The sequence below is a fragment of the Epinephelus fuscoguttatus genome, linkage group LG6, assembly GCF_011397635.1.
Source record: "Epinephelus fuscoguttatus linkage group LG6, E.fuscoguttatus.final_Chr_v1".
Classification (NCBI taxonomy): domain Eukaryota; kingdom Metazoa; phylum Chordata; class Actinopteri; order Perciformes; family Serranidae; genus Epinephelus; species Epinephelus fuscoguttatus.
The window spans coordinates 28,930,671-28,950,728 of NC_064757.1; the positions used below are offsets into that span (position 1 = coordinate 28,930,671).

The 20,058-nt window shown below is 42.1% G+C and overlaps 2 protein-coding genes across 2 annotated transcripts in view; both read right to left on the reverse strand.

Moving 5' to 3' along the window:
* Positions 1-1,839, reverse strand: part of plcxd3 (phosphatidylinositol-specific phospholipase C, X domain containing 3) — a 28,201-nt gene extending 26,362 nt beyond the window's left edge. The window contains exon 1 of the mRNA XM_049578340.1: positions 1,569-1,839. Within this exon, the coding sequence (XP_049434297.1) occupies positions 1,569-1,671 (103 nt within the window). The 5' untranslated portion in view covers positions 1,672-1,839. The remainder of the gene's footprint in view (positions 1-1,568) is intronic.
* A 3,466-nt stretch (positions 1,840-5,305) lies between these two features.
* The window catches only part of oxct1a (3-oxoacid CoA transferase 1a), a 60,447-nt gene continuing 45,694 nt past the window's right edge, over positions 5,306-20,058 (reverse strand). Inside the window, exons 15-17 of the mRNA XM_049578329.1 lie at positions 19,975-20,055; positions 6,296-6,397; positions 5,306-6,195 (exon numbers count right to left, since the gene is read on the reverse strand). Of these exons, the coding sequence (XP_049434286.1) occupies positions 6,160-6,195; positions 6,296-6,397; positions 19,975-20,055 (219 nt within the window). The 3' untranslated portion in view covers positions 5,306-6,159. The remainder of the gene's footprint in view (positions 6,196-6,295; positions 6,398-19,974; positions 20,056-20,058) is intronic.

Here is a 20,058-nt window from a genome sequence, read left to right on the forward strand (position 1 = left end):
TGAGGCTGTTGGCGGGTGAACTTTCTTCTTTTTTTGTTTCCGTAGAAAATAAATAGCATCACTGAATAACAGGCACCAGTGGGCAGATGCTGATGATTGTATGTCATAATAAAACAGTTGTCTCATTTGTTTCTTGTCTGCCCCAGTTTCATTCCTGCTCGAACAAAGGCCTGTAATGCTGCGTTCGAAGATAAGAGGAAGGGATGTGATATGAGACACACTTTTGAAAGAAATCAGACACGAACTCCACTAAGAACACATGGCTGCCGCTGAATAAACTCTCTTGGTATTTATTCTTGACAAACCTTACGCCGAATGTGCGCACACAAACACAAGAAACAGCAAAGGATCTGAGGATGTTTACACAATCTGTATCCAAATGGAGGATAGACACAGGGCAGCTGAGCTGCAGGCCGCAGGGCCAATAAGAACTAATGATACCTAATTAAATGGGACAGAGCATGTTCCCATGCTGGCTTGGCATGGATGAAGTGTGGTGCATCACAGCACGTCACATGATTCAGCAAAATTACAAGCATGAGGTAATGCTGCTTCTGTCTTCCTGTCGGTTTTTGATTAAATTTACTGTGTGATGGTTTGCATGTGTCCTGGCATCCTTGGGAGCAGTGGTCAGTGCTGATAATATACCACGCCTCATTGGATGCTAAGGTCCAATGAGCCTCTGAAAAGCCATCATTGCACATGCAAACCTTACACAAACCATGTATCTATACTTCAGCTGCAGGAGAGAGATGGAGAGAGGAGGATAAAGAGAGGGGGGAGCAGGAATGATGAAAAAATGGAAGAAAATGAAGAATGAAAGCGCTGTGTGGAGGTGTGATAATCACTAGGCAGCAGATATGGAATTAACTGGCTGCTAATAAGCCATTCCTTCAGTCAGATCAGCGGTGGGCTTTACAACCAGCATTTCCAATTTGAATGGAGTTTGAGGAGACCTGCGCACTGATTGGCTAAAGGTCCAACTGCTCATTTTCTATGGGATGCGCTGTGATCATCTGAGTGCAGACTGAACCCATCCCACTCTCTGTCTCTTATCCTCTGTGGCCACCACCCCAGTACAAACGCCAGAAGTCCTACACCAAACAGAGCAGCGTGGCTCACCTGTCAAATTCTGACCCTTTAGAGTGGCTCTTTTTCTTGTCCCCAGGCTCTCTCATCTTTTGGAATATTAGATGGAAAAGCCATAAATCATCTAGGTATTATTTATAATCGATAGACAGCAGAGAATGACAAAACGAATTGCTCTATATATTTGCCATGTGCCATGTAACAGTTCAGCTTCTCGCGTTGCGCAACAGGTCTTACCCTTTTTTCTAATGAGGGACAAAGCCATATTTTAGGTTGTAGGAGGTGCACAGGGTACAAAGTAAAACATCAAAGTTTGTAAAGCAGCAAAATATCCTAAATGCTGAAACTCAAAGCCTATTTATTTATTTATTTATTTATTTATTTCCCATCTACTGGTACATGCAAATTACGCGCGGATACAAAGATATGGAGATACCCATCACCTGATTACACCAGGGCAACAAAAAAGAAACACCTACCGGGAATAGCCAGGTTGGTGAGCGGAATAGTGTGCATGCTCTGCGGTAAACTTGCCATCCAGTCTGCAAACCGCATGTCGCTTCTCCCGTGAGACGAAGCCATGCTGCCGCCGTGCACAACGCTCCGTTCTCCCGGACCGGTGCCTGCGCCAACCTGGAGTGCGCTCTCTCTCTCTCTCTCTCTCTCTCTCTTTCTCTCCACACACACCCAAACACACTCAAACACACACACACACTCTCCCTGCCTCTCTCTTTATTCTCTCTCTCTTACACATACACCAGCGCGACAGAGAGCCAGTCCACACCCCCCCGCGAGCAGCAGGCTACACACATCGGCGCATGGCACAATTATGAAAATGTGTTGTGTTGGATCGATTAAAATATGGCAACAGCTTTCCAATAATACACCGCAGCACCACTGTAATGAGTGCATGTTTCAGTTTTACAGTGACCTGATCTGACAACGATAGTAGCTTTCAGCATTATTCTCAAAACGAGGCAAGGATAGGATATCCAAAATCCACGCCTTTTCTCACAAGGGTTCACAGAATGGCGGTCAGAGACCCACCAGTGGCTGCATGTGAAACCTGTTGTGGAACAGTGTGGTTAAATGGGTGTATGCTAATTTCATAGTATGAAGTTATGATTTTTTTTATGATAGACTATTTTGAGCATTTCAACCACTAATATTGATAATAATAAAGATTTAAACCTCCTTCAAATATGATCCCACTAGCCTGCTTAAGGCGCAGTAATGATTGTAGCTAAATATGCACATATCCTTGAAGTGACAGAGGTGTGCAGTATTAATGAAGTGCATCATCTAATTTCTCGCATGCAAAGTACTGGGGCTGAAATTAAATGTTAGCTCCAAATACTGGGGTTGAATTCTAATTCCCAGTTGACCTAGAAGCACGTCTGAGGTCACGCACTTGGATGACAGAGTGCCATGTGGCAGTGATTCATTAGCACTGCAATTAATATGACAGTGACAGTGAATAACTGACATATTCACTGTGGTTGATGATCAGCTAGCTGGGCACCTTAGAATGACTCATTCAACAAACTAGGCCACAACGGCATAAAGATGGAGAATATACCAAAAATTGCATATTTATAGAGGTTTGCATCACAGTGTTTGGCTGAATGTTACATTTTTTGTCCCCCATGGGAGGCTTTTCAGACTTGTGTTCAGTGCAAACTGGGTGACCGTCTTAGTGTCTGCCAAGCTTTGGTTTTTGGTCAGTTTCCAACTTGGTTGTGTTTCTGCATTCATGTTTGAGGACCGACATAGAGGAAGGGTCGATCTTTAAAAAAAACGCTGGAGACAATGAAAATCAATACTGACACAGAACCACCCTGCATAATCAGAAATTACCGACATGTAGAGACTGTCAGATAGTATGCTTTGCCTGGATATAGACTGAATATCACTATTTAATCATCCATTGATTCCATTTGTTCCTGGTTGGAGGCTATATCCATAAGTGATCAGCATTGTCAATACAAAAGGAACAATAGCCACACTCATACACATATATACGTGGTTTGGTGTGGCGTCTGCAGTGATGCGGGAGCTGTCGCAGCAAAGCTTTCAATTTACTGGTCCATCTACATCCCAACCCTCACCTAGGGTCGTGAGCTTTGGGTAGTGACCAAAAAAATTAAGCTGCGGATACAAGCGGCCGAAATGAGTTGTCTGCAGAGGGGAGCTCGGCTCAGCCTTAGAGATAGGGTGAGGAGCTCGGACGTCTGGAGGGAGCTCGGGGTAGAGCCGCTGCTCCTTCGTGTCGAAAGGGGCCAGTTAATGTGGTTCGGCCATCTGGGCAGGATGCATCTGTGACGCCTCCTGTTAGAGATGTTTCGGACACGTCCAACTGGTAGGAGGCCCCAAGGCAGACCCAGAACACTCTGGAGTGCTTATTGTCTGGCCTGGGAACGCCTCAAGATCTGCTGCTCCTGCGACCTGGCCCTGGATCAGCAGTTGAAAATGGATGGATGGATGGATGGATGGATGACCATACTCTGGAGAAATGGGTGCTTTAAATAAGGAGGCCAAAATAGAGTTCCAACACATGTTCCATCTTAAAATTCCAGACTTTTCCAAACTCAAATTTCCAGACTTCTTGGTTGATTTTTCATACCATTTTGACACCTATGTACAAATAGCTAGATCCTTATCACGTAAATAAATGGTTTTAAAATCCAACTGTAAACATGTACATTGCATTCTGATTATGCATGCTATTATGTTGCTAAATAATTGCCTATAGATTGTAGCCAGGTACCTTAGCTCACTGTTCAGTCCATACTCCTATGCAGAAAGTTGGACAACGTTCCACCATCAAACATCTCCGCCCAAAGACAAAGTAAACTACCCGGTGCTACCTATGCTTGTATTATTTTCCCTTTACGTACTGAATAAATAGGGGTGCTCCCAACTAAGAATTCTAGTCGAATCTAATCATGTTTTTCTCTTTTGCTCCTTGATTCATAGTGTTTGTTTGATTCACATTGCTCACTGCATGGTGGTGCACTTGTTAGCATTGTCGCCTCACAGTCAGTGGGTCCCTGGTTTGAACGCTAGGTGGGGGATTTGATCCCTGGGGTGGGGGAGCCCTTCTGTTTGGAGTTTGTATGTTCTCCCCATGTCAGTGTGGGTTTTCTCCAGGTACTCCGGCTTCCTCCCACAGTCCAAAGACATGCAGGTTAATTGGTGACTCTAAATTGGCCGTAAGTGTGAATGTGAACGTGAATGGTTGTCTGTCTCTATGTGTCAGTCCTGTGATAGTCTGGTGACCTGTCCAGGGTGAACCCTGCCTCTCGCCCAGTGTCAGCTGGGATAGGCTCCAGCACCCCATGACCCCTAATAGGATGAGTGGTCACGGAAAACGAATGAATGATTCATACCGTCAGTAGTGACACTGAAAAACAAAAATACTTTCAGAAAAAAACAGTAGGAGCAATAGTGTTAAGACAAACACTTTTTCTATTCTCTCTTTTCTTTTTTCCATACTTGTCCAGATCTGGGCATTATTGAAATTCCAGTATTTTTTCCATTCTGCACAGGAACCCTGCCAAAAGCAAAAGTGCACCCAGAACTGTGCCCACGATGGCTAAATAAACACTCCAGAATAGCCACCACTTAGAGTAGGTATCATTCAATGCTAACCACTCAATCAGCTGATTTTATGGACTTACATTTTACATGTATTGCACAGCTAATGTTCAAACCTATTTGTTTAAAAGCCTGCCATGTTTTTTCTTTCAAATTCATTTTAATTGCATTTCAGTACCAGCTTGAGAAATAGGTTACTAAATGTAGGCTTATAGGGTACCACTCTAGTTTGACTCATGAAGAGATGTGCTGGATTAACATCAACAGCCAGTGGCAAAAGCCCCTGTCACTTTCTTCCATTTTTCTGCTTGATGATCCAATCCAGTTGATCTCCTTGAACCCAAAAGCCCGCTGGCTGGATTCTCCAGTTATGTAACCGCCCTCAGGTAATGGCAGCGCCTCTCTACTCGAGTGGAGAAATCACATCAAGAATGTCAATGCAAGCGCACCCTCCATATATAGAAAGCTCTAACCTGTAGAGTGTCAGAAGCCATTTGCTTTCAAGCATTGTGCGACTTGATGAATAATTTGAACACACAGGCACAACTACTGTTGGTTTTTAAGATAGTTTCTATCCAGAAATCAGCAGATTTAAAAAAAGGAAACAATACAGTTCCACTCAGCACATAAGGTTGTATTTTATTGTATAAACAAAGACAAGAGGACAGCCTGTGGAAAAAATGTTAAGGCTTCGTATTTTCTGGCTAAAATGTATGGTATGCGCACTAACTCTGAAATACATGAACCTGAGGGAAAAAAAAAGATAGTTCACAAAACAGTTTGATAGTGTGGCATTGGTTATTATCACAAACATGTTTCAGCCACTCTTACTGCTGCATCTTTATTTTTTGCATTTTTATTTTCCTGAATAAAATATATCTCAATAGATGTAAGGACATTTTTGTTACTTGGCGTGACACAAGTTTACACAACTGCAGTAAAAACCGTTTCCCTTCTTTGCTGAAAAAGCATAACCTGACCTGAGCACACATTTGTTTTCTAAATTCATCACAATTCAGCTCTCTATGTCCTGATACATTAAACTGTTGATCTATGATAAATATGATTCAAGTAATCGTGTATTTTTTGTTCATTGTACAAGTTGCAGAGAACATATAATGAATATTTCCATTTTTTTTTCCTTTTCAGATGGATTATTTGGTTAAAGCTGCACATATCAGTAAAAATTAATAACTTAATGGTGAAATAGGCAACAATGTAATGTTCCCTAACTGTCTGCCCGATCAGATCCCAAACAAGAACCATGCATGTGGCTCCGGTGAATCTCATTCAGTTCATATAGTGAAGACTAAATCCTTGTGATATTAATCGATTACAAGGGAAATGAACCATACACTTGTGTAAGCATATCTGAACTGTCTCAGGCTGCTAAATCGCCGGTTGTTTACCACAGAGAAATGATGCGAGCGTCACACAAACCAAAAACATTTGTCGGATCCAATGCGTGCTCCTCTAGATTTGCTGCATGGACCTCAGGTTGGGAGACACCTAGAAGACATGGAAAGATCACAGAGATGTCTCATGGTTACCATACTTGAAGTCAGGAAATTAATTGGAGTGCTAGTAGCCAAAACGTTTAGTTACTTACCTCGAAATCGGTGCCAGTGCATGCTTTGATATCCTCAGGAGTGAGTCCCTCCCATACTTCTATCAGAGTCAGGCCTTTTGTCTTATCCACATCAAACACAGCCTGGCGAACAGAAACAAGGTGGAAAGAAAGGGAGAAGGGGCAAGAAAAAAAAAAGGATATGTTAAGACAGTCAGGTTGGGGGACTTCCTTCATAGATGGGTCTGAACAAGAGGTGGATGTAGCCACTGTGATGTCACCCATTGGTTTGTGGACTACCGTTTTCGGGCCTTGAGTTTGGCATTTTGACCGTCGCTAACTTTTGGAGCCAAAGGTGGCCATATTTGGTGATAGGGTGAAACTGGCGAGGAGCAAGGTGGTGGATCTGACTGAGAACTCTAGAACACTGCCACAGCACAAACTTGCCGATCATAAGGTAGCCTCATCCTAAAGCATACCCTACCATATCATCTTTTTTACGCTTAATGGAACCATAATTTACAAAACGAATATCATGGTGTATTAAAGGAGACTTAAAACTAATGATTGAGACCATAAACTAATTGTATACAGTCAGCTGTCTTTGCAACCAGTGGAGTCGCTCCCTGCTGGCCATTAGAAAGAATGCAAGTTTAAAACACTTCTGAATTGGCTTCACTTTTCAGAACCCTTGGTTTGAACCCTATGATTTGTTGTCACTGGGGTCACAGACAAGGATGCTGGGGCCTCAATTATCACAGTGACCTAAAAGAGATGACAACCTGACCCCCCAAAAATATATAAATATTAGTGGGGGGCAGAGCACCACTTCAGTGTCGTCCACAGATGAAAAAATAACTGCAATTATTGACGACAGGCCTCAGAGAGTGGTCCTCAACTCTCTGAGGTTGGACCACTACAAAGTGGAGTGCAATTAGGTTTTAATTGTGGCACCACTTTTAACAGTTGAAACATAAAAGAAGAATCAATTCAATGAAGAAGAATGGAGCTGAAGAGTGAAATTTCATTAATGCAGAATGATTCAAGTTAAATGTCAATAACAGATCTGTTGGATCCACAATAGTTATACTGGAGATCTGCACGTGTTGCTGCAGTTGCTCTCTGATGTAGCACAAGAGAAGAGGGACAAGATACTTACAAGCACTGCAAGCATCAAGGAGGAAGTAAGGGAGCTCAGTGTTTATCAAATGCCACCGTTAACAGTATTTCCTTGTTCTAGGAATAATTTATCACACTAAAATTCCTACAACCTACGCCCAAATTTACGTTAAGCTCAGCTAAAAACACTGTCTTTTTTCATGGTGCAGGAACATTAGTAGAGGGTGAAGCATCTCTTCAGCTACCACAGTTGACATTCATCAATCACTTATGCAGAAACGGTTTAAAATTGCATTGCGAGTCTCTGTTTACCTGTGACCACACTTCTACAACAGCACTACAGCCAGCAGTTTGTGCATATGCACAGTGAGGAGTTGTTCTAAATATAGACACACATTCACAAGCACAAATTGCTAAACTGTATCCCGAGCTTACAGCTGAGCTTGCATGTCGTTTAGGCACAAAATGTGTGCATGATTCATAAATGAGGCCCCTGGAGTTTTCAGCATCCCTAAGAATAATGAAATGCTGTTTATGGCCAAAGGCATCGCCCCTGTAGGAGAGACAGGAAGGCACTTTCCAACTTTTACTACCACAAAGATTTCTCCCAAACTGTCATTTACACTGACAGCTGAAGGACCATAATTACTTACAAAGAAATACTGATGCTCTGTTTTCAACAATTCATTACACTGTAGAGTACCTTCATGCAATAGACATGTCATTAACCTTTTAGGAGCCAAAATAATTCTTGTTATCTTATGGGTCATTTCTGTGTGTATATCAGAGTGATAGGGTCTGTTCTGTTGAATGTGTCTGGTCTCAAATGCATTTTGGAGTTGGCTTCTCTTGTTGGATTCATGTACCTGTACTGAATAACGATCACTTTATGTTGGCACATTTCTGATAATTTACTGGTTGCTGCAAGATTGGGATAGATCTTACAGTAGGAGGGCAGACAGCAATCTGTTGATTTTTCAGGTACCTACTGGAAGTTATTCCCCTCCTCCATCAGAAAGTTGGAAAATTGCTTTTATCTTAAGATTGCCATGGGCTGGGCTCTGCCTTAGATATACTGTAAGGAGCTCAGACATCCAGAGGGAGCTCGGTGTAGAGGCACCGCTCCTTTGTTTTGAAAGGAGCCAGTTGAGGTGGTTCGGACATCTGATCAGCATTCCTCCCGAGTGCCTCTTGTTAGAGGTTCAACTGGAAGGAGGCCCTGGGGTAGACCCAGAACACGCTGGAGGAATATATATTTCATCTGGCAAGGGAACGCCTTGGGATCCCACAAGGAGAAGCTGGAAAATGTTGCTGGGGAGAGGGATGTTTGGAATACCTTGCTAAGCCTGCTGCCAGCATGAACCGGATCAGCAGATAATGGGTGGATGAATGAACGGAGGATTGCCATGGTTATCTTTAAACTGATAATATCATCAGATTCAATTTGAAATACCAACTTTGACTGACTGCTGCTTCTCTACACAGGTCTGATATGAAGTTAAGTAGGTGTACATACAGTACAGCTTATGTAATGCCCCTTTAAAACTAAATCTGGATTGATATCATTATACCTTTTGATGCAAAAAATACTTGGTGAGGACAGGCAATGCACACTCAGCTGAGCTGGTCTCTGTTGCCTCTCTCAGCAGGGACTGACGGGCTAAGCCACAGACACATCCAGGCAAAGCCTGTCAAGACTCTCAGCTCATTAGAACCACACACACACAGCGACGGGACAGGAGGCAGATATCTCACTCCAATATAGCAAGACAGATGGAATGTCACAAGGAGCAGGGGTCTATGGGTAACACGGATACTGACATGATTGTCTAATCATGACATGTTGCACGTGATTAAGGAAAATTAAAGATTCGTTAAAATGTGCAAGAAGTGGTTGATAGAGGCGCAGATACTGCAGGTGCAATATGATGTCAATGTGAGCTTATAGTTTAACGTACTCTGTTGTATAATGCACAGGACCTTGACACAAAATGGTCTGGGTAAGTAAATCTTAAAGCAACCATCGACTGACCTAGTTTCTGATATCCACACTTTACTACTGAAAAACAAACTGTGCCTCCGCTCGCGAAGCAGCCTTTTTGTTGTGAAGCTGTTGAGTCACCTTTCTTCACAGTCTTCAGAGTCACCACCACCATTAACCAGATTGATGCAAGTTAGTCATTAAGAAGCTGCTAGTCTACCCCATGTGTTGTCTGGCGAGAAGTGGGCTGAATGTCACGAAACAATAACAACAAGCCATTCAGCCCACTTCATAGTTTAGACAGAGACGGGAGTAAAAATCAACATTTTACCCTCCCAACAACGAAACTTCAAAAGCTCCTCCACTACCCTGTCAATGCATTACAGCAATTACAAGAAGCAGATTTTGAGATGTGTTCAGACAAAAAGTCTCAATAGGACAATAAAAGCATTTCAATTTGGTTGCTGGAGTAATAATTGCTGTCATTGCCCCTGCTGTCATTATGGAAAGTGCCACAGGTAACGCTTTTCTGGGCCCATTATGATGATTGAATAATTCAGGAGTTGTTCTGCTTCATCTGTGAATGAATGGGCAATTTATTTTTTTAAAACTTAATCCCCTAATTAACTGTTGAGGGGAGAAAATACTGAAAAACTTATGTAGACCATTGTCATGGCAGCAACTCAAGCACCAGGGGCCACAGAGCTGATTCACTCACACTGCACAGAAGATGAACAAAAAAAATGATCCCAATCCATCATTTCAATGACAATGCTGCAAGCTTGTAAACAGGAGAACTGTGGTTAAGAGTAAAAGAAATGACGGCAGAGTGCATAAAATGGTCCGAGCCATATAGGAAAGCAGCAGAGACGCCGCCTGAGGCAACAGGTTTCCCATCACTATTTAGGACAGCACTTGAATTACAATCCCTCCTGGCCATCAAGAGCCAAGGAGGATGCTGTGTTTGTGAGACTATACTGTGTGTGAGCATCTGTGCATGTGTCTGTGTGGAGGGAAAAGAGTATTTTTTTTGGCAGGTTTGGACAGCCCCAGTTTCTGCTCTCATTTTAGAAACAAATTGGAGCAGAGATTTTAATCGTGTAAAATAGTAAACAGTGCAAAAATGAATTTAGTATAACCATTATCTGGTTTATTAAAGGCACTGTTTGCCACCAGGTTTTTAGTATCTCACTTTCTACCGCTGGGAGTTTCCTCCAGTGATCACCACAATAATAATTTCCTCACATCCAACAAGTCATTTTATACACAGTGTTGTTGGCTATGAAGAGCAAGAGGCTCAAATGTTATGCTGCTGTGTTTTATTCAGCTGTCTGTAAGTTGCTAAATAAAAAGGTGCCACTTGACTTGAGACATTAAGCCCTGATTGGTTTTGTGTCCACATCCTGAATTCATTTTTATTTTACCACAACTTCCTGTGAGATCATTAACAATTGTATGTGATAAGAATGTCTGGCAATATCCTCACTGAAGTTTCAGCATGAGGCCTTATAGATTTGAAAATGGTTCCTTTACTGATCAATGTTTACCGGCAATCATGGATAATTGTTTTTCTCTTCATTACTGTCAGAGAAACATGGTGGCAGAGGATACTATTGCTCTACACTCAAAGATATTACTGGTTAAATCATACCCCAAGGACTCCAAAAATCTGTCACAGGCAAGGTGAATCACACTGGCAATATAAGAAAAAAATATTTCCTCTCCTGAAAGTGGCTCATTGTGTGTCCATTTTTCAAGTTTGAAGGCCAACGCTTTCTTTCATATCTGATCTTGCTTTTTAAACATTAACTGAAAAGGAGGCAAAAACCAAATGTTATTAAATTTTAAAACTGTAAATTTACCGTATATATTGCTTGGAACCACATAAAATATTAAATACAATAAAATCTTCAAGTCTGCTTGAGATTTAAAGGGACAGTTCACCCCCCAAATCAAAAATATATTCTACATGAAACTGTTCACAACAAGGTCTGTGGATTATCTTGAGAAATCAGGTCATGATTTCTGGAAAGAGACATTACTATTGAGTTTTTATATGTATTTGTGGTGCTTTGAGCACAACAAACCAAGTGTCATCTAGTTCCATTGCATGAAGAAGGTAGACATACTCACGACTGTTATCTCCAACACTCGGAAACTCACACTATAACAATCTTGATTAATAAATAGTACTACCGATGAGGCGATAAAGGATAACTTTGCCATTTTTCAACATTAACGTCATCTAAACAAATCTGAGGTACAGTGTGACATAACAGAACATGTTTTATAGTGCTCTTTGTGTCAAATTTGAGCATAGCGTTAATTCAGGCAGGACATGATGACAAGCTCAGCTCACATCTCAGCTACATCTCAAACCCCAGCTGATCTCAAACAGCCCAATCAACTGATGGAGCAGCTGATTGATGGAAGGGAGTCAGCTGATATATCACATGATTCCTTTCTATGCAACCAGTTGGCACATCTCTTTCAGGGTGCCCTATTTAAACTGTGGCCCGTAGACTGTTGCCGCTTCCTCTGCAAGCTGCTTTGCAACCCTCCTCCACCCCAGCTCCTCCTTTTCATGCTGTGTCTGACTTATCAATTTCATTTCTGTTTGTCTCTGCTGCTGCTCTCCCTGCCTTATGCTTTCCATGAAGGCACGCAGAAGGGCAGGGAGGTTCGCTCTCTACTTTAGGCTTTACATGTAGGCACATGGAAGGGCAGATAGGTTTGCCCTCTGCCTTAAAAGGCTTTCCATGTAGGCACGCAGAAGGGCAGGTAGGTTTGCCCTCTCTGCCTTAAAAGCCTTTCCATGTAGGCACGCAGAAGGACAGAGAGGTGTGCTCTCTCCGCCTTAGGCTTTCCACATATGGGGTGTGGGAGAGGCTTTCTGCGTACGCTCGAGGAAAGGCAGAGAGGCCCCAGAACATAGCCATACCGTCAAACATAATACTGCAAATGAAAATAGTTTTCTTTGACTAAGGTGTTCCTGACTGAACTAGATGCTTTTCAGCTTGTATTTCTAGCCTCCACCTCTGGGTATCCAGGGGGCGTGATCTAGACGCTCCAAAAAACAAATCTTCCCCTTTGTCTCGCACTGCAAACTAGCTGCATGTTCACCAAAATGGCATCATTTATTGTAAGTGCAGAGGATTATGGAGGAGGATACCTTTCACAGTGTATTTGCTGATATTGTTTGATATTCGGGCAGGGCATTTATTTGACCGGCCTGAAGAATTAAAGTGGAAAGTGGCCAAGGCTGCAGCTGAGCCATACAAGAGGGATTGCTGGTAGGGGACCATCCAGAATTTTAGCTGCTGAGATCAAACAGTGACTGGTGGTGCCTTGGTCAAATTGTAACCTGATGCAAACAGAAACTGAATTATTCTGCTGCAATGAATTTCAGTGAGGCACGTTTTGTTGGATGTTGTTGCCAACTACAAACCAGAGAGAGCCTGGGTGTGCGTTACACTCTGCATGGGAGTTGTACTCCTCATTTGGGCACAGGCGTGCCAGAGACTATGGTTGGACTATTATACAAATATTTTGACAGTTGGCTGAGTACGTAACTGTACATAACTGTACATAACTGTCATTTTATTTTGACTGAGAGCCGTTGCTCCATTGTAAGCTGAGGGTCAGCAGGGAAATACAGTGTGTAGAGCCAGCATTTCACATTTTTGAACAGTGAACTAACCAAGCGTGACGGTTTTAGTGGGTTTTATTTTGTTTCTGTCGAGTTTGAATGAAGTGCTTTCATCAGTGGCCGGTTGTTTGGCGAACTGCAGCCAGTTAGAAAATCACTGGGGACCTTCTTCTGGATCGTGAAGATAAACTGGAAAACACAACCAAAGCCAGCAGGGCCGAGAGGGAAGATGATCACTGAGTGTGTGTGTTTTTGTCACCTAATGCTGTTTTGGCCAACAAAGTAATAGCTTTGCCTGCGGGGGTGATACACAGCTTTCAGGCACTTTAGAATAAGGCATGTTTGTCGTTGATAACACCTTAATTTTATTGAATTTATGTTGTTTTTCCAGTGCCGGCGTAATTGAATGTATGTTTTTTTCCCTCCCAGTTTAGTTAGTAAGTTATTTCAGATGCCTTCACTTTTTGTAAAGCAAGCCATGCCTGAAACACCCACCTTCACATGCTGTCCAGATTTGTGGAGTATTTGGGGCTTGAGCATCAGCAGTGCAGGTGCAATGCATCCTGGTGCATGTAGGCACTGCAATAACAGCTGTGTAAGAAGAAAATCTCAGCTTCTCTGTCAGTACAGCACACACTGAGGAATTTACTGCTTCAGCTGACTGTATTTACCACAGACACTGACTGGATATCCATTTAAAATGTTGCAAATTTCTCCTTTAAACATTCACTCTTTCATTCATTTTGTAACTGCTTATCCTGCTGGGGGCACGGGGGGCTGGAGCCATTGGGGGAAAGGTTGGGTACACCCTGGACAGGTCGCCAGACTACTACAGGGCTGACACATAGAGACAGACCACCATTCAAGCTCACATTCAAGTCACATATAACGTTCATTACTTGTTGCTCAACCTAATTTGAATGATGCTCTCCATTTTGGACTAACTCAAAACACTTGCATACGTCATGCCAGAGCTTTCCTTTAAGTTTTCTACATCTCTTCCTGCTGCTATCCCCAACTTTATTCTTCTCTTCTGACTCATCACTAAGATTTCTTAAAGGAAAGAAGTTAATAAATTCAGATGGCTGACAGTGACAGCACAGTACTGGAAGACCTCCTGTAGGTCAATCACAGTGTGCACATTGTTTATTGATCAACCCTGACCAATCAATAATGCATAACAAATTAATTTAATGCACTCTGGAGTCTATAAGGGTTCTTACATCATTGTCTCAGTGCCACACCATTTGAACAGCAGTGTGTTTTTCATGCAGTACATGTAAACTTCTTAAAAAGAAATGTGTTGAAAAATCTTTTGGGGCCCTTTCTAGGTGCACTGCTGTGGTACCGTCATGGAGTTCTTCACTCAGATAGGATATTAGAAGGAAGAGGTGTTAAGACATGACGCCTAAGGAAATACAGAATAGGTGTTTGTGATGAGCAAATATCAACTAAGTGAATACAGTATAGACTGAAACTACATCCAATGTGGTCTGCCTTTTTGCCTGCAGTTTCAAAATGACACCATGTTGTTAAATGTTCCTTCACACAGAGCATTTCCCTGTCTCTTAATATTTGATGATGTTATGGAAATTCACATGCGTTTAATAGCAACAAAATGGAGCATTACTATTAGTCATTGACCTGGCTTTCAATTTCGGTTGGCAACAGCAGCACTCCACAAATATGAAAACCATACTTTGACAGCAGAAACAGGAAAACATGTCAATGACAACACCTTTATTGTGCGGTTCGGAATATTGATTTTCAAAACAAGCACTCACAGCGAGACCTGGAGGTAACACAAAGTTGGCCTCTGAACATTGCTGCCAGGTAGCTCCAGAGTATTTTGGCGATATCCGAGAGGGCTGACAAGCTGACTGTCACATGTCAGCGTTTTTCAAAAGCTCAGGCTCCACTGTCAAAACCACAAAGAGAGACTGTCATCGTCAAAGGAAGGGTGTTTTCAAATCAGCAACATTTAGGAATGGACAATGCCTGTTTTGTGAGGATGGAAGGCCAAATGGAGAGAACTGTATTCATAGTGCAACAGGCACAGTATCAAAAGCATAGAGATAGGAATAGAGTCGAGGAGGGATGTAGATGGAAGAAAAGAAGCAAGGAGAGCAGAGGAATAAGAGTAAAATATGTATTGATAGAAATGAAAAAAAAAAGACCAAAAAAGGTCACAGATGATACAACGTAAGAATCTGTGTCATGACAAAGAACGTAAGAATGTGGGGATGTAATAAAAGACGGGAGTGCTAATGGATACCGAGGGAGAGGGAACAGCAGGAGATGAAATGAGGAAGGTGGAGAGAAGGAGGTGGCGCCGGTGCAAGCAGGGCAGTAGAGAGAGCTTTAACCTTTATAAATATTGACAGAAATCTGCTCGCTGAGAAATGTTGCGCAATCACAACAAAAGCCAGTCGAGCAGAAAAAAACAGGGTGAAAAAAAAAAAAAGCCATGAACACAGTGTCTGACTTTGCCCCTGACAAGTCATGTTTCAATGAGCGAGCTCTAAAGGCAGTAACCACCGGAGGGTTACAGGGAATTGACCAAAGTACAAGAGGACACAAAAACTGCATCAGCACTACGCTCTACTAGCTACTGGAACCTCTCTCTGGATGTATTTTTCTTTTTAACCTCCCGACACACCTTTTCTGTACTCCCAAATAAGCATTTATGCCTTTACTTTCATATTCCCTCCACTCCCTCTGCCCTCCATCTTCACCTTTCTTCATTTTTTAAAACCTTGTACTCATGTCTTCTGTCTGCATATTGCCCGTGTTAAAAGAAAAATCCACCATGAGACAATGTTCAGCACTGTTCTGACAAGATAAGCGTTACCTGTAACTGTGACTGTTGGTCATTAAAACCCCATTTGGCTAGATTTATAATCCCACAGGGACGTGAATGATAAAATGATATCCATGCTCCTCCATAGCTACGCTCATTCTCAGACTTTTTCCCCTCTTCACCATATGTGCTACCAAGTACGACAGCATATTGTAAATGGGGGCTGTAACCGAATGTTTCTGCCATCTTCCGTCACACCACGCAGAACTCAAACTGTGGGGAGCTGATGAAATTCAAAAACAGAAGAGGAACAGAGCTCTTCACGCACAAATGAAGACGATGGAGATTTGCCCTCAGGCTAAGCTCCATAAGCTTTCCAAGGGAGATTGAGCAGTAAGATTTCCGAGAGTAAACCCTGCGGTGCCACTTTTTTAAACATGGAAAACACCACCCCCACCTGCCAGCCTGTACCCAACTCTCAACACTGAGGTGTGTCATCCAAGACTACCTAGCAACATCCAGAAGCTTAGAGTCGGCCTGTTGTATCCGCCACTGTGGAGCTTCTAGAGTACCTGGATGACCTCCTCCGTGAAGCCTTAGGGTGTTTGACACTTAAATTTATACCTTGGCGAAAGGTTTCACAGTCCCTCCAGAAATTTCGGGATGTAGCGTTCACAACAGCTAATGCAAATTCAGTTCATCCCTTGGAACTCTGTGCAACTTTACCGCAAATTAGACTATTCAAAAATGGTAAAATCTCATTTCATTGGAGAGCTGCCTGTAGCACACCAGCCCCTCCTTGCCCCGCTTGCTCTCTCTGTTTACCATGAGACTACTGCTGCGCCTGGGACACAGTCACACACAGTGACATGAATACCCTTTCAGAAACCTAATGTTACCCATCCTTTATTAACAGGTTTAATGACTGAGTCAAGCTATTTCAGTATGCGGTGTACTTCTGGGGACGTTTCGGTCCCCTGATTAAACAGCAGAGTGAGCTATTCTTGCTTTCACGCTACTCTTGGGTACAGGGTGAGTCTGATTGAGAGGCTTTCCTCGGTCACGCTCAGAGATAACGTTATCTTCTTCCTTCTGATTAGAAGCGGTGAATCTACAGCTCACAGAAACTTAATATGACACAGTCTGTGGCTTTTGTTTGATGTCTAGTGTTGGCAAAAACTTTTGTATACTCCACATCTGTCATTAGCGTAGTTGGCATGCATTAGCTTGAAGGGCTAACTTGGCTTGTTTGCTGTATTACGTGAACATCACTATCACCCTGAATGTCTAGCCACAGCCTGCTCAAACTCTTAAACTCTATATGTGGGGGGGGGGGATAATCTGAATAGTCGAACAGTCGTATCCAACAGCCAAATCCGACTCAACTGGCATAAGTCTGAGTTGGATACTGGTATCTGTATTTGTGCTGCTGTGTATCCTTCAGCTTTTTAACAATGGAGGGATTTGATGAAATCAGTGAATAGACTGAAGAGGAAGAGACTTTAAACTTGCTTCTACTCAGAAGACAAAGGGAAAACAAGACAAGGAGATGATCAGTGCGTCAACTGAATCAAACAAGAGCTTAAGGGTGAGTATGTTTTGGTCCAACAATCCTGGACATGGATGAGGAGATGCACTTTGGGTATTTTCTCTTGTCTGGCAACCATTTTAATGATCTGGTCCTATATGGTTCACACCAGGGATACACAAAACTCTGGTAGATGTGTGCGAGAGGCTCGCTGTGACTAGCATTCTCCAAGTCCGTGACGAGGAGGGAAAGTTTTGAGTGACACTTCTGTTAAAAAAAAAAAGTAATTTCCGTTGAGTGACTCTTATCACAGTGTCAAGCACCCTATATTAAATCAGGCTCGACGGAGGGCATGTTGGTTGCGTCCAGGGTTCTTTTAAAAAATATTCAAATAGAGTCCAAAACATGCAGCTGCAGATCGTGACACAAGCATCAATGGCAGGCATGGGAGTATCAACAGAATAAAAGGAAACCCAACCCTAACCATGAAAATTAATAAACCATAACAAAATCAATAAGGCCTCCTTACCGAAATCAACTGATTGAATTAGTGTTAATTGAATAAATTTAATTTCCATCTTCCCGTGTCACTCTGTTGCATCATACCAATGTATCATTTGCAGTGTTGTGTCTTTGCGTGTGTGTGTGTGTGTGTGTGTGTGTGTGTGTGTGTGTGTGTGTGAGGGAGATGTAATTAAGAGATAAAGATTCAATGCGAGACTTGTGTTCATTGTCTGTGTGTGTGTCGATTTTTGCTGACATATCCAGAGAACTCATTGGCTGTGGTGAAATAGGAATGCAAAATCCTCTGACTGCCACAGTTCCCTTATTACAATCTGGTTCCAGTCAGTAACTCCTGACTGAAAGGTGTGCAAATTGTAATATTTTGCAAAGTGAGCAGCCATTCCTCAGATTAAAAACACATTAACCAAGATTTGCAAATGAATATTTAAGAAAATGAAAAAGCCTTAAGCTCAGTGTAGATAGTAAGAACTGTAAGGGAAGAGTATTGACCTACATTTATATAATTAGGCATAATGCTATAATATTTTTAATTAATTAAAAATTACTGCATGATCACTATACTGTACTTTATTTGTGGGCTTAATCATTTATGTCTTTGAGACTAAAGAAGCCGACAATGTCCATGACTGTACATACAGTGTATTCATGTTTTACAAGAATGTTAATGAATAGCAAATAATTATTCTCACTCACAGAATGCAGAGCAGTGGGTTTCAAACTTTTTGTCACAGCAAAGTGCAAGTAAAAATCTCAAGGCACACCTGTATTTTTATCTGTGCACAACAGCTTCTATAACGCGTGTCATCACTCATCACGACATAAGACAATAAAATGAGACAAATAAGACAGGTAGCTTTTGTGATAACTGCCTACTAACAGTTTTTTTGTCTCTTTTCTTTCGGTGGTAGGTCGTTTTCGCTGGTGCTTTGTTGTTATTTGCTCTGTACAGTTAAGCTATCCATTGTCCCACTCACAGCTTTCTTCCTCTAAATGTTATCATCCCTCACACTGGCTGCCAATCAGGGCCTTTTGTTGTGTCACACACTTATGATTCCCACACACAAACTGCGATCAATAGGTTCTCTGTGGAAGTTTTTTTTAAATTAAATTACATTTTCTAGATAGAGATTGCCTCTTTATAAGGAAATGGGTGTGCACAACATACGGATACGGTTCAATTTAAAAAAAAAAAAACAAAAAACTCATAACTTGTTGTATGGGCCTGGCTGAATATTGTAATAATAGGCTAATGTGTGGTTATCAAAAAATCCCACAGCACACCTGGATTGGCATCACACCATCTGAGAGCCACTAATGCAGACTACACGTATAAGCCTGCCACTGGCCACCTATTTCAGACGGACTTCACTTCCTGTTGTGAGAATTTTCAAAATCCCCTTTGCGATATGAAACTAGTACTGCAAAGCTAGAATCTATCTCCACCTTTTGTTTTAGCACTTTGTGTAAAACAACTGCACCTCCATGTCAGCAACCTACATGCTTTAATGTCTTTTAATGATTTATGTGGTGTTTTCTTTTGCTGGGATTTAGTCATTTTAATGCCAGGGCCCAATCAAGTTCTCTGCTGACACTATTTTTTCAAGGGCACCGTCACTGCATCCTGGGTACAGCGTAGCCCAAGAGGATTGAGACTTAAAGAAATACAACCAACCCAGAGCATTTTTTCCTTAGAAAAGAATTATGATGGGCTTAGCCAGATCTTTTTCCAGCAGTGGCAAAGCGCTAGAACGAAGTGTGGAGACAGCTCTGGCTATGCGAGACGAGCAAAGAATGAACTTCAGAGTCACAGGTATACACTCATACACACAATATGTCCCCAGAAAATGTCTATTAGAATAATATTAAATAAACTGCTTGCACAAATCCTCTCATACCCCCCAAATCCAGCTCTTTTGCAGGCCAGGAGTACTGTGCAGCCATAGCTTACTCATTGCCACCGTGTATGGAGCACCTATGAGTAAGCAGCCTAAGTTCATGACTAATTGCTCATCCATGCATTCATGCATGTACCCATCCTTCCAATAAATTTAGGATGATGTGGACATATTTGCATACATTATATATACTGTATATATTTACATTAAACAGATAAATGCACCTTTTCTGTGATGATGCGATCCACACACTGCTTCCCTGTCAAAGGCAGGCTGCATTTGTCCAATATCTTGTGTTTTCCTCCCTG